General features: G+C 48.5%; 1 protein-coding gene across 3 annotated transcripts in view; it reads left to right on the forward strand.

Annotated features, from left to right (window-relative positions):
• AIFM3 (AIF family member 3) overlaps positions 1-25,905 on the forward strand; it is a 46,185-nt gene that overhangs the window by 4,458 nt on the left and 15,822 nt on the right. For all 3 annotated transcript variants that reach the window (XM_069031087.1, XM_069031089.1, XM_069031088.1), the window contains exons 2-9: positions 2,909-3,122; positions 15,809-15,918; positions 16,529-16,638; positions 17,651-17,695; positions 18,877-18,973; positions 21,965-22,077; positions 24,927-25,013; positions 25,616-25,707. In XM_069031087.1, the coding sequence (XP_068887188.1) occupies positions 2,909-3,122; positions 15,809-15,918; positions 16,529-16,638; positions 17,651-17,695; positions 18,877-18,973; positions 21,965-22,077; positions 24,927-25,013; positions 25,616-25,707 (868 nt within the window). The remainder of the gene's footprint in view (positions 1-2,908; positions 3,123-15,808; positions 15,919-16,528; positions 16,639-17,650; positions 17,696-18,876; positions 18,974-21,964; positions 22,078-24,926; positions 25,014-25,615; positions 25,708-25,905) is intronic.

Genomic DNA, 25,905 nt, shown 5'->3' on the forward strand with positions numbered 1-25,905 from the left:
CTCTATTTATATTTTTATCTATATCATCTATACCTATACCTTTATACCCATATTTATATATCAATATCCATATTTATATCCATGTCTCTACCTATATTCCTGAGAGGTTGTCTAGATTTGTAGTCACATGCCTAAAACTTTCCAAACAGTTTGCTTTAAGGCCCAGACCCTCTTCTAGCAGTTATAGGATATGACTGTCAAAGAGCTGGAACATGCTGGCCCCAGCCCCTTTGTAACCAATCGGATCTCAGAATTAAACTTGGGTTTATAAATATTTCATTTAACTATGATTTTCCCTGATGGCAACTGAACCAGTTTGCTGGATCAGCTCAGGTGCTACTTAGCCCTGGATTCCTGGAGGGATCATCCCTCGGGAATGCAGGTTTCTGGCCAGAGGGACATCCCATGTGGGGCTGAGAGGCATGAGAAGGAGGAGGAGATGGGGGTAAAAAGGCTTGCTGAGAGGCAGGCAGGATGTGCCCCTCACAGAGGCAAGTGGTGAAATGTGGGGCCTGAAATAGAACGGGGAAGATTTTATAACTCTTTTCTTTTCCTCTGGACATTTGTCCAGCAGTGTTGGTGGGTGTTGAGTGGGGATGGCTGAGTGCCAGAGACCTGCTGCTTCCTGCATATGTTTTTCTGACTGAGGAAGAAGGGAAAAGCTCAGAGTTACATCTCCCTCTTCATCCCTGCAGGTTCATATGCCCGTGAATCAGTGTGCACTCCATGTGCTCACCTGACCCAAATGTGCTCTGGAAAACAAAGTCCTGGGGCATCAGCCAAGTGAGAGATGGGAGCTGTTCCCTTCAGGGTGAATTCACTGATATCCATATCCCCCTCACCATTAGGGCTCAGAGACACTGGCTTTGCCCAACCTTTGTCTTATCCTGCAACATGGTCTGGTTCTGCAGTCTGGCTGCAAGGATGCACAGCCACATTTTCTGCAGATTGGCTGCGAAATCATATGACATCAGCCTCCTGTTTCTTGGGCCAAAAGTATTTTAGTGGGAGTAGCATAAATGGGTATTCATTATATTTCCTAACTCTGTCCTGAAAAATCCATGTCTGTTTCTCCCAATGCCCTAAGAAAGTAGTGCTGATGGAGAGCAGCTTCTTCACTGAGTGTCTGCAGCAGCTGGGATGCTTCTCTACAGCTCTAGGAACAGATTTGCTCCTAGCAATGTGGGTTTTTTTAATGCATAGTGCTGGCCCTATTCATTTGCCTTAACTCCTACAGCTGCTAGAGTACAGCAGAAGGTGACGTTTTCTGTTGGTTCAATGTGCATGCACAGAAAATCACTTTCCTGGATCTGTCTGTCACTGCCCCTGGTGAATCCTGCCCGGGTGAGCACAGGGATTTGGCACTTTGGCAAAAAGCCACACATCCCTTGCCTTGCTGAGCTGGCACTAACAGCAGAAACTTTCAGGACTTCTGAGACAGATGCCTGCCTCCAGGGCCTGGGTGGCCATGGCCACTTGCTTTTCTCCTTTCCAAAATGAATGACCTTCTCCCTGACTTGTTCTTCCATCATTCTCTCAATATTCTTGCAATAAAAGGTGTGGGACAATAGATGAGGCTGGGAAGACTCAGCATCCTTGTCATTCACAAGCCTCGCTGAAGGGCTTGTTTTTACCCTTCCTCTGCCTTTCCTTAATCTCTTTAGTTTGTGAACTTTAACTTTTATCTTCTGCACAGATTTTCCTGTTCATGATGGGGAAAGCTCAATGATTTCCCATGTACTCGAGACACTTCACCAGTCTCTGGCACTTTCCCCTGGCTCTCTATATAACTCCCTGGCATTTATTATTAATATTAATGGCTCTAACTTTATTAAGTCCCTAGGAGATAAAGTGATGTGTTCCACTTTGTGATGTGAGAGCTCATCAGTGGCTTCTGATGCTGCTGTGCCCAGCTTGCCCAGCCTGGGCCATGGAGTGGAGGGTGGGGATGCAGCTGGGTGGGTCAGTGGGGAGGGTGGGTAAGCGCTGCCCTTCAGGGCGCTCGGATAAACATAGAATGACAGAATTATTTGGGTTGGAGAAGGCCTTAAAGCTCATTCAGTTCCACCCCCTGATGTGGGCAGGGACACCTTCCACTATCCCAGGTTGTTTCAAGCCCTGCCTAACCTGGCCTTGGACACTTCCAGGGATGGGGCAGACACAGCTTCTCTGGGCAGCCTGTGCCAGGGCCTCCCCACCCTCACAGTAACTTTGCATGTCCTCACCCAGGTGGCCGAGGAGAGCGCCTCTGCTCCCCACTGGCCCTGCTCCCATGTGTCCCTCAGTCCTCTGGTCCCCACGACAGGGATGATTTATTGTCAGACCTGTTCACTGGTGTACACATGAGAAAAATGGACCATCCTTGCTTCTCTCTTCAACCTATTGTTGAAGAGTCACTCTACACTCAAAACTTCATGTGGAAATAATTTTGGATGTTTCTAGTTCCTTGTTAATTGGTTTCCATCTAATGAAGCAGCTTTATGCACCATGCAGTGTTGGCTTTCTCTTTCAGTTAACATTACCTACAAACAATTAAAGGGGTTTTTGAAGTCTGTCTGAGCCCCAGAGACCTTGGCATGTCTCATATGGAGCTGCCTGAAGCTGTTTTCCGCTAAGCAGGACAAGAACTGTAGCTGTGAGGTTGTTTTGCACCAATGACTCATGTCCACTTTCAACAATATGTACTTTACGAATGCAAAGTGCCTGATGCAGAAAGAACAGAGAAATAATGGACTCAGGCAATCAAGCCAAGCTTGATGTTAAATGTTTTAACTTCCAAGTCAAGCCAACAAAAAATATCTCTTTTGATGTCTGTTTCCAAGTTCAGGGAAGGAAGGAGAGATAGAACAGTGAACAGCAGCAAAACCTCTGGCTTCATTTTAACAAAGATTTTGGTTCATTCCTGCAGTTGAAGTCAAAATTGAAGTTGTGATACCTGAGAAGGAGAGAAGCAAGGAGGAGATGTCACCCAACGGGAAAGCCAGCCCTCTGATCTACAAAGTCAATGGGACTGCCCGGCACTACCATCTTGAGGAGCATCCAATTGCCAGCAACCCCTACCACAACCCAAAGGACGTGGTAGAAGCATCTGTGTGCCATGTGAAGGACCTGGAAAATGGACAGTAAGTGCCCAAACTTTTTGCAGATAAAACCTGAGAGACCTTTTAACCCAATCTGAATGCCGTCTTGTTATTTAGAGTTGTTGGAGATGATAATTTAACTTAGTAAACTTCTTTTTATCTTAAAAAATTACATCATGGACAAGTGGCAACTCTTTTTTTACCAGAAGGTCTGCTGTTCCCTGCATGATCTGCACTGGGACTTGTCTCAGAAAGAGGTGATGTTCTGTAACAGAATTTCTCAGGAGGCTCCACTCAACTTGCGTTAACCAACCTAGACATTTTCTTATAAATTTATAGCCTTAGTGGTTTTACAAAACAACAGGAGAAGCGCATGGGCGGAGTTGATGAGGCAGGTCGCACTCCATCCTGTCTGCAGTGCCTGACTCTTCCAGCTGAGCTCACCAATTTGCTCTTTCACTAAGGATGCAGCTTTTCAGATCTTTTGCAAATGAGAACACACTTCAGCTGGGCACATTCAGTGCCCTGATTTAATTTTCTGAAGTCTAAAGAGTGCCTGTCCCAGTCAATGTGCTTTAGAGGCTGGTGCCTCTTTTCTGGGGTAGAAGTACAGGTTCCATTGACATTTCGGGCGGGCTCCATCTCTATGTAAAAGAAAATAGTTTGGAATAGCTTTTGTTCCAGTGAAGGAGCAATGTAAGGTATGTGGGACAGAACAGGAGTCTGGCAGCTGTTTCCTTTAAATTGAAGTATTACCTGTGATAGTATCCAAGAACAATCCATGTGCTATGGGCTACTTTGTGCTAAACTTAAGGGGCTTCATGGGCCATAAATTCATTTTATTAGGTAAGTTCATCCAGGAATATACTGGGGTTTTTTTCATTGCAATGGGAATTTATGTATTAGACCATTCTACAAAGGGATGCACTGGACTCCGTCGGATTAAATCTTCACGTGATGTGGAGCAGTTGAGGTTGCTTGGCTTATATCCTGGTTCCAACCAGGACAGGGTTAATTTTTGCAGTAGCCAGGAGGTGCATGGCCAGAACTGGGAGGTTGTTCTGTACAACATCATCTCATTGCCACGGGTGGGGGAAGGGAGTCTCTTGTGGGGAGAAGTGGTTCCCTCTGGTCGAGTAGCTGTGGGGGACAGAATGTGGGGCACAGTACAGTGGGGTAATGCTGGTTCCAAGCCACAGGGAGTGGGGTGGTGAGCTGTGAGCTCTGAGCTCTGGGTGAGCATTTTGGCATGTGACTCGTTCTCTCTTTTGTACACTTGTGTTATTAATATTGTTGCTGTTACTGTTGGTTTTCTTATCTCATTGCTGTTTCCAGTAAATTGTTACCTCAGCCTGTGATCTTTGCCTTTTGTGCCTCCAGTTCTCCTCCAGCCACCCACAGGTGGGGTGGGGAGGGAGAGTGAGCAGCAGCATGGTTTTAGTGGGAGCGCTAAAATGGGGAATTCCATTCCTAAACCACAGCAGCTGTATTTGACACCCAATATGGAACGGGTAGGGTTGAGGTAACAACAGATCTGGCCAGAGAGGGTTGGAAACAAATTTGATCTAAGCATTTGTTGTATTAGGTACAGAGCAACTGGCCACAACATTGCTTGGTCTGTTCATGTGGGTGTGGTACCTCACCCTGTCTGTATTTTCATGTATACTCTCTGTGCCCATCACAGTGCTCCTTTTGAGAGCAGGGAGAGGGGTCAGGATCGTTCTGTGGTGCACTGTGACATATCGGTTTATGACATTATAACACTGAGGACAATCAGGGCCATTTGGGATGTGTATTCAGTGCTGATCTCCTGCCTTGTCTTGGGGTGCTGCCTCTGGGAGTCCATTAAGAATCATACCCAGTCTGTGGGGAGAACAGGGGAGGATGATTTTCCCCAGCTTTTCACCCCCTTTTCCTCCTTCAGGCCTGTTACAACAGCTTTTCAGGATTTTGAATTTCCCCTGCGTGTCAAGGAAAGCATGTTCTTGTTACTAAGTCTTCCAGGTCTCCTCAGTGTCGTCCACACCATGTTTAGAGTTACAAAAGAGATTTTTAGGAAGGTCATTCAGATGTCTGAACCAGGGCTGGATAGTCGTGAGTGGCATGGAATGTGGCAGAAAATGGGAGAGCTTTTGAAGGACTGTTCTGCTCCAGTGGATTGGAAGTTCGCCCCATAGCAACTACAGGATCCTGATAAAGTGGGGGAATATTTGAAAGACAAATGCTGTGGCAATTCCAGAGAGGTGCAAAGTTATGCAATGTGTTGGGCCCTGGCTACTATTTATCAGACAGTGCTCCATACTAGACAGCACCCTCAGGGAGACGAGGAGGAAAGCAGAGCAACAGGCACCATGGGTACTCCAACTGCAGCTGAACCAGAGGAACAGCCCATGCCAGGAGCACTTACCCCTCTATGGAAGAAGACATCCAAGGCAAAAATCAGCTCTCTTAGTGAGGGATGAAGAGGAAGCAGGGCCCTCACAACAGGAGGAAGAGGCAGGGCCAGAGACAATCTCCTGGTCCCTATCCCCATGTGAGTTGTGAGATATCCAAAAACACTTCAGCTGCCAGTCAGGAGAGCCCCATGTGATCTAGCTGCTCCAGTGCTGGGATATCATGGCCCACAGTATGGAACTAGATGGTAGCAAAACCAAGGAACTGGGATCCCTGCCCTGGGATGTGGGCGCTGACAAGGGGATTGGGAAGAGGACAGAAACTCTCACCTCTGGAGGTGGCTCCTGTCAAGTGTGAGGGAAAGGTATTCTCTCAAGGATGTCAGATTCCAATGAATGTGGCCAAAAAAATAGCAGCTTTGTCCCCACCAGCCAACAAGAAGGAGACACAGGCTTTCCTAGGAGTTGTGGGTTTTTGGAAGATTCATATTCCAGAGTACAGTCAGATTGTCAGCCCTCTCTATCATGTGACATGGGAGAAGAATGATTTAAAATGGGGTCTTGAAGAACAAGAAGCTTTGCAACAAATTAAACAGGAGATTGTTGATGCAGTAGTCCTTGGGCCAGTCAGGATGGGACAGGGTAAGAAAAATGTGCTCTACACCACAGCCAGGAAGAATGATCCTTCTGGAGCCTCTGGCAGAAGGTACCTGGGGAGACTTGAGGGCAATCCCTGGGGTTCTGGAGTCAGGTATGCAGAGGATCTGAGGCCTGTTACGCCCCGAATGAAAAAGAGATACTGGCAGCTTGTTAAGGGGTTTGATCTGCTTCAGAAGTGATTGGCACTGAAGCACAGCTCCTTCTGGCACCCCAACTATCAGTGCTGGGCTGGGTGCTCAAAGGGAAAGTTCCTGCCATACATCATGCCACTGATGTTACCTGGAGTAAGTGGATTGGTCTGATCACACAGCGGGCTCGGACAGGAAACCCCCGTTGCCCTGGGATCTTGGAAATCATCAGGAACTGGCCCTAAGGTGAAAATTTCAGACTGCCGTCAGAAGAGGACGAGGAGAAGGTGACATGTGCTGAGGAGGCCCCACCCATATAATCAGCTACCTGAAAATGAAAAGCAATGTGCTCCTTTCACTGACAGTTCCTGCCTTATTGCAGGGATACATTGAAAATGGAAAGCTGCCGTATGGGGCCCTACATAGCGAGTGGCAGAAGGTATTGAGGGACAAGTTGGATTGAGTCAGGTTGCAGAGTTGAAAGCTGTCCAGCTGGCCTTGGATATTGCTGAATGAGAGGAAATGGCCAACTCTCTACCTCTACACTGACTTGTGGATGGTGGCAGATGCTCTGTGGGGGTGGCTGGAGTGATGGAAGAAGACCAACTAGCAGCACAGAGAGAAACCCATCTGGGTTGCTGAACTGTGGCAAGACATCGCTGCCTGGGCAGAGGAGTTGGCTGTCAAAGCCTGTGGATGCATATGTCCATAAGAGTCAGGCACTGAAGAGTGTTGCAACAATGGACAGGTGGATTGAGCTGCCAAGATTAAAGTGTCTCAGGTAGGTATGGACTAGCATCATAAGGGTGAATTATTTCTATCTCAGCGGGCCCATAATACCTCAGGCCATCAAGGAAGAGATGCAACATGGCCTCATGATTGAGGGGTGGACTTAACCATGGACACTGTATCCTGGGTAATCCACATTTGTGAAAAGTGCATTGTGATCAAGAAGGCCAGGTGGGTAAAGCTCCTGTGGTCTGGGGGGTTGTGGTCTAAATATAAGTATGGGGAGGCCTGGCAGATTGACTGCACCACACTGCTTCAAACCTGCTGCCAAGGCAAGCGTTATGTCCTGACAATGGTAGAAGGCATGACTGGATGGCTGAAGATGTACCCCATGCCTTACACCACTGCCTGGAACACCATTCTAGGCCTTGAGAAACAAGTCCTGTGGCAACACGGCAGCACTGAAAGAATTGAGTCAGACAATGGAACTCATTTTAAAATGAGTTAAATGAGTTAACCATAAAAAGGTTCGGAGGAGCTGGGTTTATAAACACTGAACAAGGTATTGAGTGGGTGTACCATATTCCTTGTCATGCACCAGCCCCTGGGAAAGTGGAATGGTGCAATGCACTGTTAAAAACGACGTTGAAATCAGTGGGTGGTGGGACCTTTAGACACTGGGATCTATATTTAGTGAAAGCCACATTGTCCGTTAATGCCAGAGGCTCCACCAATTGAGCTGGCCCTGCCCAATCAAAACCTCCGTGTACTGTAGAAGGGGATAAGGCCCCCATGGTGCATGTGAAGAATGTGTTAAGGAAGTCGGTTTGGATCCATTCTGCCTCAAGAAAAGACAAAATCCCATCTGTGGGATTGTTTTTGCTCAAGGATGTGAGTGCATTTGGTAGGTGATGCAGAGGGACAGAGAAATACAACATATCCCTCAAGGAGATTTGACATGTGGAGGTGTGGGTCACCTACTGCCACCTGTGCAGGTGAGCAGTGGCATCAGGGCTGGAGAGGAGCAGGGCAGAGCACAGGCAGCAACCAGAATTGCCTTGAAGGTAGAGTGAAGCAAAAGGGGGAGACTGTCTTGGGAAATACTGGTTGCACAGGGAGGGTTCTGTTCCAGGGTCAAGATGCAGCCTCACCTGGTCTGTAGAAGATGGGGTAGAATGATAGGGTCTTTAAGGTCCTTTCCCATATAAACCACCCTGTGATTCTGTGAACTAGATTGACTGGGGAGCAGGGAGTATGATAGATGAAAAGATTTGGAGAGCTCTTCTGGCTGCAGAGAAGGTGAGGAGGAGCTGGCTGCAGCCTGTGAGAACATAATATGGCTGCAGGTGGCCACAGCAGGGAACTCCTCAGCTAAAGCCAGGGCTAGGAACTGGCATCGGTCTGGGAGCCAGTCCCATGTGCATCAGCTGCTGCAACATGCTACGAGTGTGATGGCAGACATGCCAACACCAGACATTTTAGGTTGAGAATAGCTGTTTTCCAGCAGGCTGAGTCCAGGTCAAGATAGGAGTGCTGTGACAGGGTCCCACAGCTCATGTAAGCAATGGGCCAAGCCAGAGGAGTCCCCTCGTGCTGGTACCCAGAGGGATTTTCCAAGATGATTCTCCCAAGGAGCGTGCTGGGCAGGGGTGTGTGTGGGCATGGCAGCAGTGCAGGGTTCTGGCATGAGGCTTCAGGCACCACTGCCTTGCATTAGTGGAGTCTGCAAGCACAGGGTGTGCTTTCTGCCCAACCTTTCTGTCTTTCTGCTACCAGCATGGCCTCAGCAGAACTGAGATCCAGAAAGATACTGGAGGGATAACCTGGTGCAAGTGTACGCAGCCAGCCTCCCAGCAGGCTAACTGGAGGGACAGTAAACAGCCCCCAGTGCTCCCACAACTCTCGAGCAAAGGTCCTTTGCAGGCCAGAGCTGAGATTTAGCTGGTGCTTCCCAAGTGGGGAGTGGGGTGGGACAACTGGACAAATTCCCAACTGAGTAAACAGCTTAGCAGGGTGCAGGGCAGTGTAAATCAGTCTCTGGATCACTCTGGAGTGAGTGCAGGATGGGAGCCTTGCAGGTGGCTGTGTGCTGGCTGGAAGACACCAGGTCTTGTTTTTGACTCTCTCAGCTCACACAGCTCCTTGGGTAAGCTGTAAATTCTTTAACTTATCTTATCATATCTTCCCAGGCAGTTATGGTTGCCATTGAACAGGTTTTATCAGCTGAGGAATGCAGCAGGACTTGTACTGCTCTGTTCCCCTTGTGTGGAGGGAAGAGCTCTAAGTGCTGAGTGTCCTACTCGGGGAGGGAGCAGAGCTGCATCTCTGAGGAGCAAGGTGGCCGAACTACTGGGGCAAAGGGCAGGCATGGTGAACTCTACTAGTTTTCACCCAAGGTGGAAAGGAAATTGGGAAATTAGAGCATTTGTCACTGGACAGTTGATGCAGGTGAAGCACTTGCCCGAAGTCTGGCTTGAGGTGAGTTTGAGGTTGTAACAGGAGTGCTGGTGGGCTGAGCCCCATTCTCATCTCCATGGCTTCGAAGCAGAGTGAGGCAAGTGTCAGTGTAGCCTGGGGGCAAGTAACGGGATAGAGTTGGGATGTTATCTGAGAAAGAATGAGCATGCAAAGTCTGTCCCATTCTTCTGAGACCCTGAAACCTGGTGTGCATGAATAGCATTCCGGAATCACACATGGCCATTGACTTCCTTGAGCAAGTTTGCTTGAGGGGTTTGCTGTGGCCGTGGTGATGTGCTTGGCACCACAAAGGCAATGTGCTGGGATAGCTGTAGAGATGGTCCTCTTCATACAATGGGAGCAACTAGAATTTCCAGATAAACATCAAGCTGTGTAGGGATAGGTTTTCTGGCTCCAGGGAACAGCAGCTCTGTGCTCCCTGTGCAGCTCCATGCAAAATGAGGGCTCTCTCCTCAACTCTCACTTTCCTCCATGGTTAGCTGGAAGACTGCTCTGGGGAAGTTCTGCTGGTAGTTGCATTGGAAAGAGGTTCAGTGTCTCAGGCAAGACCATGGATTGCACAGGGTATGTCAGGGCTGATCGTTGGAAAGGGAGCACCCGAGAGGTGAGAAGAGACAGGATATGCTGAGAGGAAGGTCTGGTCGACCTGGTGGAGGTACTGTGAGAGGGCAGAGAGTAAACGCATGCTCAGTGCAGAGCAATATCAGTGTCACTCAGCAATGCTCTGTAAAGCTGTGGAAATGCCTTTGGCCAAGGTCTGGGCAGGTGGAGGAGTGGAGGCCTCAGTGCTGCAGCCTTCTGCACCCCAATCTCCAGCCTGCAGAGAGGATCAATGAGCAGCCTCCTGGGAATGATGGATGGATGAAAGACTCATGTTCCAGTGGATAGTGCCACTGACAGGTGTAACACGGCTACCCACATGAGCCCAGTCTGTACACAGTCGGCAGGGCATGGGAACTCCAGCAAATATAAGCACGTGTTGAAGCTGCAATGCAGAGCCTGTGCCCAGCCAGCCTGCAGCAGGCAGAGCCAGAGTCACTGGGCACCGAGGAGGAGGCACAATATCCCTACATGCTTGGGAGATGCTGTGGGCAAATTCACCTGCATGCAACCAGTGCAGAGGTGTGAACTGCTCAGTTTATCCCTGCTGGGACAGAGGGCTATGGAGCACCCTTTGGACAACCCAAGGGTGGTAGAAAGGATTTTACAAAATGCTACTTTTCAGTGCTAGTGGCATCATCAATCACTCATTCAGCAGATGGGTGTGCTCAGTAGCTCTTTCTGGCTTGCGAACAAGGTGCATGATCAGCAATGAGATACTTTTGGCCAGGATGGGGCTGAATCTCAGCCTGGCTTAGCTGGTCAAGGAGGCATGTGTGGCCCAGTGAGCCTAAAACCTGCCAAGCTCAGTGTTGTAAACAATTCTTGCTGCGCTAATCACACTTTGATCCAAGGTGCCACACCATGGAATCATTGAATCAGAATGGTTTGGGTTGGAAGGGACTATTAAAGGCCATCTGGTCCAACCCTCTGCCATGGGCAGGGACACCTTCCACTACACAAGATTGCTCAGAAGCCCATCTGTAGAATCATAGAATATTCTGAGCTGGAAGGGACTCACAAGGATCATCCAGTCCAACTCCTAGCCCTGCGCAAGACACCCCAACAATCCCACTTTGTGCCTGGGAGCATTATCCTAACACTCCTGGAGCTCTGGCAGCCTCAGGGCCGTGCCCATTCCCTGGGGAGCCTGGGCAGTGCCCAGCACCCTCTGGGGGAAGAACCTTTCCCTGATATCCAGCCTGAGCCTCCCCTGGCATGACAGTTCATGACGTTCCCTTGGTAACTGCTCTGTACTTCCATTTACCATCAATGGGTTTGTCTGAGGCATCAGTGAACCAGAGATCCTTAACTTCAGAGTATGACATAACTGCAGGAACATCAAGTGTAGCACTAGGCTTATGTAGCTGTTGCAAAGCCAGCATATCTGGGATCATGGCTATCTGTAATTTTGCAGGTTTTGGCCCTTCAGTTATATTCATCTGACCTGTGACTCCTGAGACATGTGCACACCATTTGTGCACTGTTGGTCTCTGTGCAATTCCACCTCGTGGAGCACAGCCCTTCTTAGTACTGGCTGGCAGGTCAGTACTGGCTAGTCTTTGGATTAGCACAGATTGGTGCTGTTGAATTTTTTCTACTTGTTTAAAAGCTCAGGTCAGAGATAATAATCCCTTTTCCCAGTCAGTGTATCTCTTCTCAATATCTTTTAATACTGCAGAACTGAACCCTAATGGTTGTATAGGTCTGTGTGGGCCTTTCTGGAACATGTTACAGTAAGTCCTATGTTCAGCAAAACCCATTCAGCTATTATAGGATCATCGGAATGAACTGCCCCAAGTGATTAATAGATTTTTAACTCCTCTATTAGCATTTGTAAAGCCTTTTGTGACTACCAAGCCACTCTCCCAAGTCTGGCTTTTGCTCATTAATACATACAGTGGCCTTGCTCTGTAGAAAATCCAGGAATATGACTTCTCCAGCATCCTGAAATGGAACCATGAAGAATACATCTTTTACATCTAGAACTGCCATCCATTCATGTGTAGCTGCTTGCAGGGTGGCACTGAGACTGGCAATATTTGGGATGAGTCGTCCCATGTTGGCATTCAGCCACTGATAATCAATCATTAAGCGCCAGCTCATGTCTGGTTTCCTCACTGGCCAAACAGGAGAATTATATGGGATATGCGTCCTAAATATAATACCCCTTTGTCCTAAGTTTTAATAGATTAAATTTCTATTTTTTTCTAGAAAATCTATTATGTGGAGTTTTTGTGGGTCTGGATGAGCAAACATTCCTGTTGAGCAATTGCAATTTTAAGGATATCATAACCTAAAATGTTTTCTTCATGATCTGTGATTGCAAATGTGTGTGAGGTCATTCATTTTTCCCGCAGGTAACCATAAATGGACTTTGACAGTGTAACATGTAATACTTTGTCCTTTGAATCCTGTTAGAGGGACTCTCTTTCTTTTAAAACTTAAATTTATTTTTTCAGCATCTGTGGGGGTGATTGGAGATATTTGGGCTCCTGTAGTAATTATAAAATTCAAATGTTGTTTTTTCTAGGTCATACTGGTAAGTAGATATGGGGCCCATCTTTATCAGACCATTGATAGGTCATAATGCGCTGGGTGAGAAGGCCCAAAGTTCACCCAGAGCTTAGTATTTTTTTCCTTTTGTTTTTCTTTTAACTCAAAAGGGTGGTGTGGGGGGGCGTTTCCTGTGGAGGCTTTCTGTTACTTGTGTTCCCCCCATCCTCTGCCACTTTGACTAAGTCTGCTATCCTGCATTGGACTGTCCCCCAAGGGCATCACAGGGAACTCCTAAGGTCACTGCCATCCTCTACAGCTCCTTTTGCTCTTCCTGGAAGTGTTCAGTGTTTTGATCTTCTGTTTCTCTTGAGTGGGGTATGTTTAAAAGTCCTCACCCAGCATTCTGGAGGTATCTGCATTTAAGTTTTTAAGCTCCTCTCAATAGCCTGAGTTTGCTCTCCAGAATGGTTTTCCCAGCCAATTTTCCTTCTCTGGTTTCCAAACCATGCAAGAATTTTGCCCACTTATATATGGGGATAATTGCCTGGGGATCTTGTAAAGCTTCGTTATGCATTACATCTCTTCTAATTCCATCTCATCACCCCACTAAATAAGTTTTTATCATTGCAGGGGTTCCTCTCAATAGAAGTCTTAATATATTAGGACCCACCTCTGCGGAGGTTGGGATGTTTCCATTTTCACATCAAAGATGCCTTTGTAACAGCAGCAGAGATTTCATTAGGTGACCGTATGGGTATGGAAGCTGGTTCTCCTCTTTCCATAACTTTCATTCCTCCTGCCCAATATGCAGCCCCGCTGGTTATTGAATGGGTTTGATTGGCAGGCTCAGGTCCCAGATTTAATAAGACTCCTGGCCCCCAGTATCCCTTTGCTTGAGTTCCATTCAGTAATATTCTAGCTTCCCCAGAGAGACTCACTCTCCACAAATACTCGGTTTCTGACTCCCCTGGTTTTCTTCCATATTTTTTCCTGTAGATTTGCCAGTTGCAGGGGGTCCCAGGGCGTAGTTCTGTCTGTGTTCCTCCTCTGACCATCTTGGGGTTGTCTGGACACTGGTCTTAATTTTATGTCTCATTTTTAAATCTGGAACCTCTTTCTCTCTAGGAGGTGGAGGTTCAGTTGTTTCATCCGAGTTCCATTCTCCCTCATCAGCATTTTCATCAAGGCTTTCCCAAAAATCACCATCCCAATCTTCAGGCGATACTATTTTCACATTTTTTCAACACTGGGGGCTTTTTATAATGTCAGTTTTAATTTTTCTTCCAAGGCTTTTGTCTTTTCCTTGAATTCTTTTAACTGTTGCTTAAATTGGTAATTTTGACACTGTAAAGACAGTTGTACATGTTTTCTGTCTTTTATCTTATTTCATCTCTCAGATAATTAGTTTCTTTTATAATTTGTTCTCTGCATTGCCATACAGCATTTAAGCATAATCCGAGTACATGACAAGATACCTCTTCCTTTTTTATCTTCCTGTGATCCCCATTTTTTATTTAATTTCTCTTGTATCCTTTCCCACTCATACCAGTTGTTCACTGACCAAAGATTATCAGTGTCAATGCGTGTCCTCTGCCGCTGTAAATACTCTGTTAAGCCTTTTGTCTCTTTCTCAAAATTATTTGCCATCCTGCTGACGACGTCAATTTGTCACGGGTGGAGTGGGAGCTTCAGACAAAGTTTGTGAGAGAAGCTGTTGTTGAGTTAGGAGGTGCAGAAAGGACCCCCTGGCTTTCTAAACTCCTTCTCCAAGAGGAGCCTGGGTGTGGCTAGGGTCCTGCAGGGATAAGGATGGCAAAACAGATATATTTGTATAAAAATGAATGCTTTATTATGGTAAATGATTAGACAGAAAGATCTTAATCAGAATTATTCACTATACAGAATAAAAGCTAAAACTAATAGTAAAGTAGAGTATATTCAAGTAATTATATTAAAGCTAGAAAAACACCACAACTATGAAATAGAGATTGATGTCACTCACCCAGACCAACGACCACGGGAAAATCTCCTTTGCTCAGTCTTGAGGAGTGACCTTGAAGGGCATCCCCACACCAGGGAGGAAACTCCACGCACACTCCTAGAAGGGATATGTTAGAAGAACCTGCTGTTTGTAAGTGGGACAGGACTTTTAGAGTAAAAAGTCATTGTCAGTCAGATATCTGCAGGCCAGCTGTGCCAGCTTAGCATTTTTACATAAGGATACTTTACCATATCTGCCCCATCTTCCTCTTTCTAGCAGAATGTTTAACTTTGGGGTTGATGAGTTGACTGGATTTAGCATAATTCAAGACCAAAAGCAGCGTGACACCCCATCTCAGTTTACCACTGACAGCTTTGCAAAACTGGGTATTGTTTGAGTTGTCTTACCCCATTCAGGCAGAGCATCCTGCTACAATGCCGCTCTCATTGTAAAACTTATTTCTTACATGTAATCTAAACTGATCCTCTTTTAGTTTAAGACCATTCCCCCTTGTTCTGTGAGCAACTGGGAGATTTCAAAGAGAACCTGAACCCCTTCATAGGAATGGCTTGAGGTTTGCTGGCTCCTCTGCAGAGCAGAGCTGAATTCAGCAGAGCAGGGGCCAGGAACCTGGTGCCGGTGGAAGGTCACTGTGTGAGCTCCATTCTGCAAAAACAGCTGAGGAAAACATCAAGAAGGTCACACACAGGTGTCTGCTGTCCTGAGGGATTTATCAGGAAAAGTGACTCTGGGACATGGCCAGGACCAGAGTAAAAACCCCTGAGGTGTGGGAGGCAGAGCCCAAGGTTCAGAGTCACCTCTCCTGGTTTTCAGCTCTGGGAGATGTTGTGTTTTGTTTGAAAGACTGAACACAAGCCCAGCAGGGGCCTGCTGAGCTGCTGGGGCCAGGAGGGGAGCTGATGTCGCAGTAAAACCAGTTTGGTTTCTTGCTCCCACTACTAGCTTCCCCAGCAGCTGGGGAGGTGCTTTGAGCCACCTCTTGGCACAATGATGGATAAATTAGATGCTGCCACTCAATGGCCCGGCTTGGATGTGCCCCAGGCTGGGACAGCAGAGCCACCTCCAAAGCTGGCTTAGTGACAAGGAATGACCCACACTTGTAGTCACCTGAAGCCAGTAGTGAGCAAGTTGAAGGAGGAAGGGAGCCTGGTGGGACTAGGGCTGGATTGTAGGTTGGAGTGAAGGCATCTGCTGTGAGGTGGATTCCCTGCCATCTGTTTCCATATTCCTCCTCCCCAGGATGCGGGAAGTGGACCTGGGCTGCGGGAAGGCTCTGCTCATCAAGGAGAGTGGCGAGTTCCACGCCGTGGGACATAAGTGTCCCCACTATGGGGCTCCGCTGGTCAAAGGTCAGTCTGCATCATGTCCTGGAGAGAACCAAGGGCATGATAGGGCAAAGGACAGCCCCCTGACTATGGTGCCAAGCATGGAGCAGTGCTGTACTGCACACTCAGCATCACCTGGGCATCTTCTAGCTGGGGAAGGCATGGGCAGCAAGCTGGAGTTGCACAAAACTCCCCAGAGCACTTTGCCAGCTCTGGTTTTCAGCCATCACTGCTGATCACTTCTTCTTCAGAAGATCACTTCTTCTTTCAGAAGGCTGGAGCTTCTTCTCATGGAGGGAAAGAGGATTCTCTTTGGGCTGATGGAATCCTTTCAGTAGCAAAAAGAATGTTGCTCATGTTATTGACTGAAGTGGGATGAGGTGCAGTGGTTTCCCATCTTGGCACCTAAAAGTATGCATTCTGGCACTTTCTCAGCACAGGCTTCAGGCAGGTCTCTGCCCTGAGCCTAAACAATGGCAGTAGGCAGTGCTGGCCTGGCTGTGTATTGATGGGCCACCAAAACTGGGGTTAGGAGGGCACTTTGCTGAAGGTGGTTATACTGGGAAAGACAGGGAAGCATCCTTCTGAGTGTCCACTGGGCACTGCTGGCACTGCTGTACCATGTTCTCTGCAGGGATTTTGTCCAAAGGAAGAGTCCGCTGTCCCTGGCATGGAGCTTGCTTCAATATCAGCACAGGTGACATTGAGGACTTTCCCAGCTTGGATAGTTTGCCCAGGTTCCAGGTGAGATCCTTGTCCTTGCAGCAGCAGAGGAAACCACAGAATCATGGGATGGTCTGGGTTGGAAGGGACCTTAAAGCCCATCTCATTTGGTGCCCTGCCATGGGCAGGGACACCTTCCAGTAGATCAGGTTGCTTTAAGCCCACTCCAACCTGGCCTGGACCTCTGCCAGGGTCTCCCCACCCTCACAGGAAGAATTTCTTCCCAATAGCCCTGCCCTCTGGCAATGGGAAGCCATTCCCCCTTGTCCTGTCACTACAGGCCCTTGTCCAAAGTCATTCTCCTGCTCTCTTGGAGCCCTCTAAGGCACTGGAAGTGGCTCTGAGGTCTCCCTGGAGCCTTCTCTTCCCCTGGCTGAACAATCGCAGTCCTCCTCAGGGCTGCTCTCGATTCCTTCATCCCCCAGTCTGGACTGATAGGGTGAATTATTCCTTATCAGGATATCACCCTGGTGCAGCACCTTGCATTTGGCCTCGTTGAACCTCAAGAAGTTCCCATTGGGCCACTTCTCCAGCCTGCCCACATTCCTCTGCACGGATCCCTTCCCTCTAGAGCATCAGCCACACCACTCAGCTTAGTGTCACTCACAAGATGACTCTTTTTATTGGGATAAGCAACATTGTATGGCATGGACCAAACATTTTCCAAGGATGTGCTGGTGTGACAAGTGGACAGCAGCTCCTCATCCAGCTCCTTCCTCCCTGCAGCTCCTCCACCCGCAGGCATCAGACACCTCCTGAGAACCTGGGAGTGTCCAGTCTGGGAGGTGTCTGGAGCAGGAGTGAGGTGGGAATGAGAAACCATACGTAAGCCTGGGATAGAAATCAGGTTGTACACTGAGCGTTGGTGCATGGTTGATATGAGGCAGGAGATCCCACAGCCTCAAGCTAGGATGAGCCCTGCATGTAGGAGCTGCTCCTACAAGTGACCTGGTGCCACCCCCCCTCATTCCTTAGCTGTTGCCCAGAGGAGGCCTTGCTGCCCTGCAAACCAGCACTGTTCTGTCACCCTCAGGTGAAGATTGAGAAGGAGAAGGTATATATCCGAGCAAGCAAGCAGGTAAGGGGCCACTGACATCAAAAAATCAAGGCAAATGCTTTCAGTTTTTGCTGTATGTTCATGGGGGTGGGGGGAAATGCTTGTCTTTGATCCTGCGGCCTGGGCAGAGGGATCTGTGAGTATCCAGTTTATATAGAGGTACAAGTGGAGCAGGGCAGAGGTGTTGTGTCCCCCTCCCACACAGCCTCCCTACAGCTGCTGGACACCTGTCCTGGGCTCTTCATACTTTCAGGTCTTACAGGTGTTTGTCCTGCACTTGTCCTATGTTTCCTTAGGTGTAGAGCAACTTTTTAGTTTGGCCCATGGAAAGAGGCCTCTTCCACCAGCCTTTTCACCTTGTCTGAATGAGACATGGTGATGACAGAGGCCACCTGTGCTCCCTCTTAAGCCCACACCTCAGCTCCTCTTGGAGAGGAAACTGACGCGGGGGTAGAAAGGGCTCTTATGCCCTGATGGGTTGCAGAATGAAGCCCATTCAGGCCACTGCCATCTTTCTTTCCAGGAAAAGCCTTCTTTTGATGCATGGTTGTATGTGTGCATGTGCAAATCCAGTGGCTCAGAGCCCCAGTGGGCCCTTGTAGCACTTGGGTTAAATCCAGAAACGTCACCTGAATGGCAGCACTTCAACTTCAGCTGATCTGGGGATGTGATTAGGGGAAACTGAGTCTATTTGCTCTACCAGGAACAGATTTTGGCCTGTAATGCCCAAAAACAGGGATTCTGTGCAGCAGGGCTACACTGGCACAGCTCCATGGCTGTGCTCTGGTGGATTGGACAAGTCCATCAACTTTGGTTATCAGATGTACAAGCTCTGCTCAGGTTCAGGATAAAATTCCTGACAGAGCTTCTTCATTCTTGTCTCACCTTTGGTGCAGAATTGCACAAGGACACACCTGCTTTTTCTATTGCCCCCCCACCACCCCACCTCTGAGTAACTGGATGGCTTTGCAGAAGATGATGGATTTATTTTTCTTTTATACCTTGTAAGGGGTAGTGCACTGGACATTGGAATGGTATTTGGATGAGCAGGGGTTTGGAGTCCTTGTTCAGTACAAGGGTGTGGTTGCTCCTTTCCTATCCAAACTGGCTTATGGCACTACTGCAGTTGTCCCCATCCCTGCCTGGCTGCCCAGGGTAATGTTGAGTAAAGGCAATTACTTTTCTTCTTGGTGATGACACAGGCTCTTCAGACACAGAGGAGGACAAAGATGATGGCAAAGTGCATCTCCTTGAGCAACTACAACCTGAGCAGCACCAACGTGCTGATCATTGGTGCAGGTAAGGGTGGCACGTGCTGGGACCACCATGTGTGTCCCCTCCCAGGCAGGGATGCAGGGAGGGGGTGTCTGTGTGCCCTGCACCCTCTGCCACCTGTCCTGTGTTCCTCCCTGTGAAAAGGGTCAGACCAGAGGGTCTTCCTGAACCTTTTTGTCTTACATGCTGATGATCCAAAGGTGCCCTGTGGTCCAGTCTGTGGAGCTTTGTAGTTCCCTGCTGCCATGCTTTGGAGAGAACCTTGAACCCTCTTCCTGCTACTCCCTTCCCAGTTACATCAGCAACCCCTGATTTCCATGGATGATGAGTGCAAAGTCTTTTCAAGTCCCTGTGATGTTGATACACCTTTTTCTCTTGGACCTTGCACATCACCATCTCATCCCATTGCAGCTCCAGAGTTCTTACCTCATGGTGCTTCTCTGAAGATAACTTCTTCCACCTTCCCAGGAAATACCAGATGCCTGCCAAAAATAACAAAGCTGCCAAGCCCCTCCCCTCCCCTCCCCTCCCCTCCCCTCCCCTCCCCTCCCCTCCCCTCCCCTCCCCTCCCCTCCCTTCCCCTCCCCTTCTTGTCCCAGCTGCATTGTGTATTGACAGTTTCTGAAATGGGTTAGATGCCAAGGCTGGGCTGTGTTGCGGTGAAATGGAGGGTGGGAGGAGGACAGGAGCCTGGACTGTGCCTGGGACTGGGAGGAAACATCTGCTCCTGGCACATGGGTTGTTCTTACTTGAGTCCCAAGGTCACCAGATCCAAGTTGTGGAAATCAGGATCATCTAAGTTGAGTCTCATCGTCTGAGTAGAGGGGAAAACCAGCCTGACTGGATTTTCCCGTGCTGCTGGCTGACATTTTTCCCTTCCTTGTGCCCTTGCTGTTTGTTGACTGAATGCCAGGGTGGGACATGCTGCTCCCTGAGGTCAGCTGAAATGTCCTGGTGTGGGTCAGGTCTGGACAGTCATCACAATCCTCAGCAAGGTCACTCCACAGACAACATTAGCCACTGCTGAAGAAACTTTCTCAGGCATTACCAGATAAATTTACAGGTCTGTTAAAGACCAAAGTCTATTCTGGTGGACACCAAAGGAGATTTCAAAGCTGGAATTGTGAGGAAGAAGTGTTGGGGAAAGACTGCCCATCCAGCCCTATGGCAGGAACTGCGATCCAGCCATGCCCAGCAGAGCTGAGAGCAATTGACTGCAGCCCCTTGCTCATGTGAGGGTCATCCTAACATCAGCACAGCATCAGCTCTGGCTCGGGATGCTCCTGGCAGCATGTACAAGATGTCTCTTCTTCCACTGTCCCCCAGCTACATCATTGGGAGCGTCTTGTTGATGGACCAAACCATGATATGGTCCAGGTCCATCTTCTCTCAGTGGTGTTACAGAATCTGTGGCCCTAAAAACACTTATCATGGAGTGAGGCTTCCTTGGCTGAGAAGAGACTCCAGACTTCTCATCTGAGCTCTCCAGTCTCACCAGTTCAGCCAGGGAAAAAGGGGCGTGCCAGCCAGGCTGCCTGGCTGCAGCAGGACAGCATGTCCCAAGGCAGCTTTTTGTTCGATTTAGCCTTTTTTTTCCTGTGATTGAAACATGCGAACAAAAAACCCTTAAAGAAATAGCATGGAAAATGCTCTGCAGTGAGTCACACAACCAACACCTTGGCCATGGAAGAGGGAGGACTCCCTGTTCTCTGTGCTTGGCCATAAATTCACCAGGAGCTGGGTGTGCAGACCCTTCCCTGACTAGAGAAGTCCAAGGGTGCCCTGGAGTTTGTGAGAGGTGTGTAGGCATTAGCAGCACTCTTCAGGTGTGCTCTTTGTGGGTTTGTGACAGTTTAAGGACAGACAAAAGGATTGGTGTCACAGTCCATAGACAGAGCATCCCTTCTCCTGCCTTATGCATCTGCTCCAACCGGCTTCCCATGTGAGCTGTTTGAGTTAGGAAAGTGTCTTGATTTGAAAGACAGGTGTCTGCTAAGGAAGGCAGGAGCCTCCCTTGGAATGGCAGATGCGACCCTCTTTCCCTCCGAGTTATAATTTTGAAATCAAGGGGCTTTTAGGCAAAGATGTGGGAAATAACAGTTCTTTACTATTATATATCTATATGTGTATAACCAGTCAAACAAACAACAATAACTCTGGCAGTAACAGCAAACAATCACAAACCCAGTCCCAGCCTTCTCGGCTGTCGGGCCCTTTCCCCTCGGGTGCAGTTCCGCTCGCAGCCGGCAGGGGCGCTGGCGGCTCCCGGTGAGCAGGGCAGGTGCGATGGTTCCCCCGCGGCTGCAGGGGGCGCTCCGGAGCGAGCTCGGGGAGCACGTGGCTGCTCTGGTGCCCTGGGATCCCGGGGAAGGGATGGAACAAAGGCTTCACAAACCCCTGGGCAGCCGATCCCGATGTCCGGCCGGACCCTCAGGAACAGCAGGCTGGAACGGCAGGGATGAGCACAAATCCCAGGTGGCAGATGAGATGTATCCAAACGGGGAACTCCCCGGAGGTCTGGGCAGGCAGGGCGAGCAGGGCTACAGAGTAGCGAAGGCTCGAAGCAACGGTGGGGGCAGGATGGCCACGGCCCGGCTCCGAGCGTGGCAGAGAAGGCGGGCTTGGGATCTCGGGGTTTCTCTGGCAGAAGGAAAAGCAGCCGAAGAAAGCAGCCTCTCTCTCTGTCCAAATGCCCGGGGACCGACTGTCCGCACACTCAGGTGAAACAAAAGAGTAGCCAGATGCACCCCACCCCCATAGCCACCTCTTTTGTTTTTCTTAAATATCCAGCAATTTGTCCCCCTAGCAACAGTATAGGGAAAATTCCTTTAACAGAAAAAAAAAAAACAAACAAACCAGGAGAGCTCCTAAAACCCCAACAGAAAGGCTGTGAAGTGGGGCCAGGGCTGGTGGAGATGGTGATTTTGGTGTCGGCCCCAGTGGGTTTAGCAGTGAAGGGCACAAACCTCCCAAGGCCACATACACATGGCTGTTGCTGGTCTCCTTCTCCCTTAGGCGCAGCTGGGCTGGTCTGTGCAGAGACCTTGCGCCAGGAAGGTTTCTCTGACCGGATTGTGATGTGCACCATGGACAGACACTTGCCCTATGATAGACCAAAGCTCAGTAAGGTTTGTATCACTCTGGGTATGCCACATTCCTCCCCAGTTTTAAAATTTTCTCTAGGACCTTTCCCTGCTATTATTCATTGCTGCAGCAAGGTTCTGTTTCCTTAGTCATCCTGTCTCTCTTTCCCTTGATTTTTCTTCCCTCTTTGTGACTGAAATATGAAATATAAAAAGGACTTGTTCAAACTCTGAATTAAGAGTACTCCGGTGGAAAAACAAGGGCATTCTTCCTTGTCTGGGTGGGGAGGCTCTGGCACAGGGTGCCCAGAAATGCTGTGTCTGTCCCTGGATCCCTGGCATTGTCCAAGGCCAGGTTGGATGGGGCTTGGAGCAACCTGGGATAGTGGAAGATGTCCCAGCAAATTGGAATGAGATAAGCCTTTAGTCCCTTCCAACCCAAACCATTCCATGATTCATATGATGATTCTTCACAGACCTAATGGTAGCTGTCTTAGCCAGCTTGTACCAGGATGGATCTTCTTAATGTGTTTCTGGATCAAAATCTTTAAAGCAATGAAATGGGGCATGTAAAAAATGGTGTTGTCTACCAGATTTTTTATTAGTGCCTGTTTCTTGCTGCCCAGGGATGCTCTGTGCCGTAATTATGATGATTCTCAGCTGTCATCACAACTTGATAACTTGATGTTTGTGCAAAGGTCACTTTTTCTGACACACATCCCATTTTGCATTCCAGTTTATAGACACAGGATGATCTTTAATCAGATTTTTTGCTGCTGATTCCTGAACCTTTCTTGATGTCAGACAGCAGCTCAAGTTGGACAGCAGCATTTGACCTTGGAGCTTGGAGATAACATAAGGTGAACTATGTGTTCATCCTCATGTCAGGAATGCTTATCCATGGGGACTGGTACTCTACAGTCACAGTATCTAATTCTACTTCCAGCACCCAAGAAAGGGATTTTCAAAGACAGGCAAACATGCACATGGCTGTTTGGAAGCATTCAGGCCATTTCTGTGCTTCTGCAAGCCCTGCCTGGGGAGAGGCGCAGCTGCCTGGTACCTGCATCCAAGCATCACAGGGGTTGTGCTGGGGAGCTTGGAGAATCTGAGAGTCCCTGTCCCAGCCAGACAGCTCTTCCAAACACTTATCCCCATGTATGAGTCTTAGACTGGCTCTTCTCTCTGTTAAATACTAAGAACATTTCATATGCCAGAGTTGTTGTACATGGTTTGTTAAATCCTCCACTAAACACCTGTGACTGTAGTTGCTTTTGGAAGGTGCACAAAGCCCATGGAAGGGAAGGCAAAATTTTTGGGAAGATGGTAGGAAAAAAAATGGAATTTTTCTTTATCCTATTGTGAGTTGGACTAAATCTGTACAAGCCACTGGAGAAGGAGTGCTAACTCTGTAAGCAGCAGAGCTCTTGCTCCCTGAAACTGCAGCACTGCCCTTCCTCTGCCCTGCTGAATGCCTGTTATCAGTTTGTCCCCAGGTTCCGATGGACTGTTTCTCTTTGTCCCCTTTGGACCGTGACTTACTCCCTGTGTGTTGCCATGTCTCTGTTACTGTCCCCAGAGCACCAAGCAGCAGCAAAAGCCATGGTGGTTGTGCACTGCTCTGCTCTGCCCTCCCTGCACACTGGCACAGAGGGATCAGGTGTTTCTCTCTGTAAATGTGGAGTATTTAAAGAATTTGCAGTAAAACCTGTATGACCCTGCCCCTGCCTCGAGTCCTGTGACACCAGTCTCTCCTGAGCAAAGCATTGTCTGAATTTGGAGTAAGCAAGTGTCCTGTAGGGCTCATTCCAGCCCCTGACTGGGCGACCTCCAGGGAGAAGGATCTTGCACATCCATTCCCATGGGCGAATGGAAAAACCCTTGATTCCTGCATCACCTGTCACTCCTGGGTCAAGCCCAAACATCATTCCTGTGTGGCATGAGTAGATGCTGCTGCTGAGCACTGTGCTGATTTGTTGCAGGGCTTGACCATGGCATCCATGCCTGTTCCTGCTATGCTGCAGGCAGGGAGGGATGCGCTGCAGCAGGGAGCAGCCTGCATACCCAACAGGTCACTTGATGCTCAGCTTGTCCTCAGCCTGAGTCTGAGCTTGTGTCCACAGAGTCAGTAGGACAGATGAGTTCAGGCTCAACCCTGTTTGTAAAGAAGATGGACATCTCACCCCAGTGACCAGGGAAGGCTGGGAAAAGCAAGAACCTTTATCTTGCAGCTGAAGATGTGCAGATATGAGGCCCACCCTCTTGCTTCAGCATTCAATGGAACTTGTGCAGCATAACTTGGGTGCTTTTGAAAGTATATCCTTGTTCTTACTGCTCTTCTAGCTTCCATTTGCCCTGGTAACTGGCTGTTTTCCAAATAATCATAGAATGGTTTGAGTTGGAAGGGACTTCTAAAGGTCATCCCTAAAGTGCCACCCCCCACCCTCACCGTGGGCAGGGACTCCTTTTACTAGACCAAGTTGATCCAGTCCAGCACTTCCAGGGATGGGGCAGCCCCAGCTTTCCTGTGCAAACTGTTCCAGGGCCTTACCACCCGTGTTGTAAAATGAGGCTTTTCTCTCGCTCCTGTGAACCTGTCTGTGCTGGGAGGGGCTGCAGTTATGGCTGCTTTGCTGACACTCAGAAGCACTTGCTGTGGTCCTGCCTCAGCCCCTCAGCACCAGCCCCATGCTGAACCGGCAGAGAAGGCACCAGAGCCCAGACCAGCCTCTTGTTCAGGCAACTCCTACCTGAAGAGGCTTTCATTCCAGCCCTGTAGAGCCATTCCATACAACAAGTGCTGACTTGTGCTGGTAGCAGTCATTTCTCCACTCACCTGTTCAACCCATAGCAGCTGACAGAAAAAGATCAGAAAAATGTGACTTTTTTTGCAGTCAATGGATTCCCACCCTGAGCAGATTGCCCTGCGCCCCAAGGAGTTCTTCTGCACCTACGACATTGAAGTCCTGACTGAAATGCAGGTAAGGAGAATCCTGTGTGTGCCTGAAGGAAGGTGCCGGTATGCAAAGGCTTTATTTAGGGAATGTGGCCGCTGTCTCTGTTCTTGGCTCACTGGATGCCACTGTGTGAATGTTGTGTCTCCCCCAGCCTCCCACTTTGTGCCCCACAGTTCAGGTTGCCTGTGATTGCTCAAAACACAGCTAATGCAATTCTCCTGTGGCAGGAAGGACACCCTGGACGTGACCATGTTGTGGCCATCTGTGGTGACCATCATTTGTTATCTGCCATTCCTCATGTGGATCTGGGGAACCAGGCACCATCTGATAAGGATAATCAGCCTTCAAACAGTGCAGACAAGGATGGCTTTAATATTTCTCCCCATTATTTTATTTATATTGGGAGAGTGTCAAGGATTTGTGAAAAGGCAACTTGAAATATTTAAGGTGTGGGTTGGCCAAGCTGTGGACAGGGGGAACCAAAACTAACAGACTAACTAAAACCAGCTAGATAACTGACTAAAACTAACAGGGAGGACTAAAACCTGACAGACAAGTTGATTGGGCTGGGAGCTCAGTGAAAATCTGGGATTTCTTCCCTTAACATTATTTAGGAATGATTCTAGGTGGTGGCCGTGGATGTCAAGAGCAAGATAGCTGTGTTCAAGGATGGGTTTAAGATGGAATACAACAAGCTGCTGATAGCAACGGGAAACACGTAAGCTATGGACAACATCTTAAGGATCAAGAGAAACTGTTTTACCTGAGAATATGAGGAGCTTGTGCCTGGGGATAAGGGATGAAATGTGGCAGGTGAATTTGAACACTGAACTTGTTTGAGTATGGAAAAGTCAAGGAACACAAAAGATACTGAAATGTCTGTATGTCTCTACATCTATATATCATCATCTATCTA

Source organism: Aphelocoma coerulescens, chromosome 15 (genome assembly GCF_041296385.1).
Source record: "Aphelocoma coerulescens isolate FSJ_1873_10779 chromosome 15, UR_Acoe_1.0, whole genome shotgun sequence".
Classification (NCBI taxonomy): domain Eukaryota; kingdom Metazoa; phylum Chordata; class Aves; order Passeriformes; family Corvidae; genus Aphelocoma; species Aphelocoma coerulescens.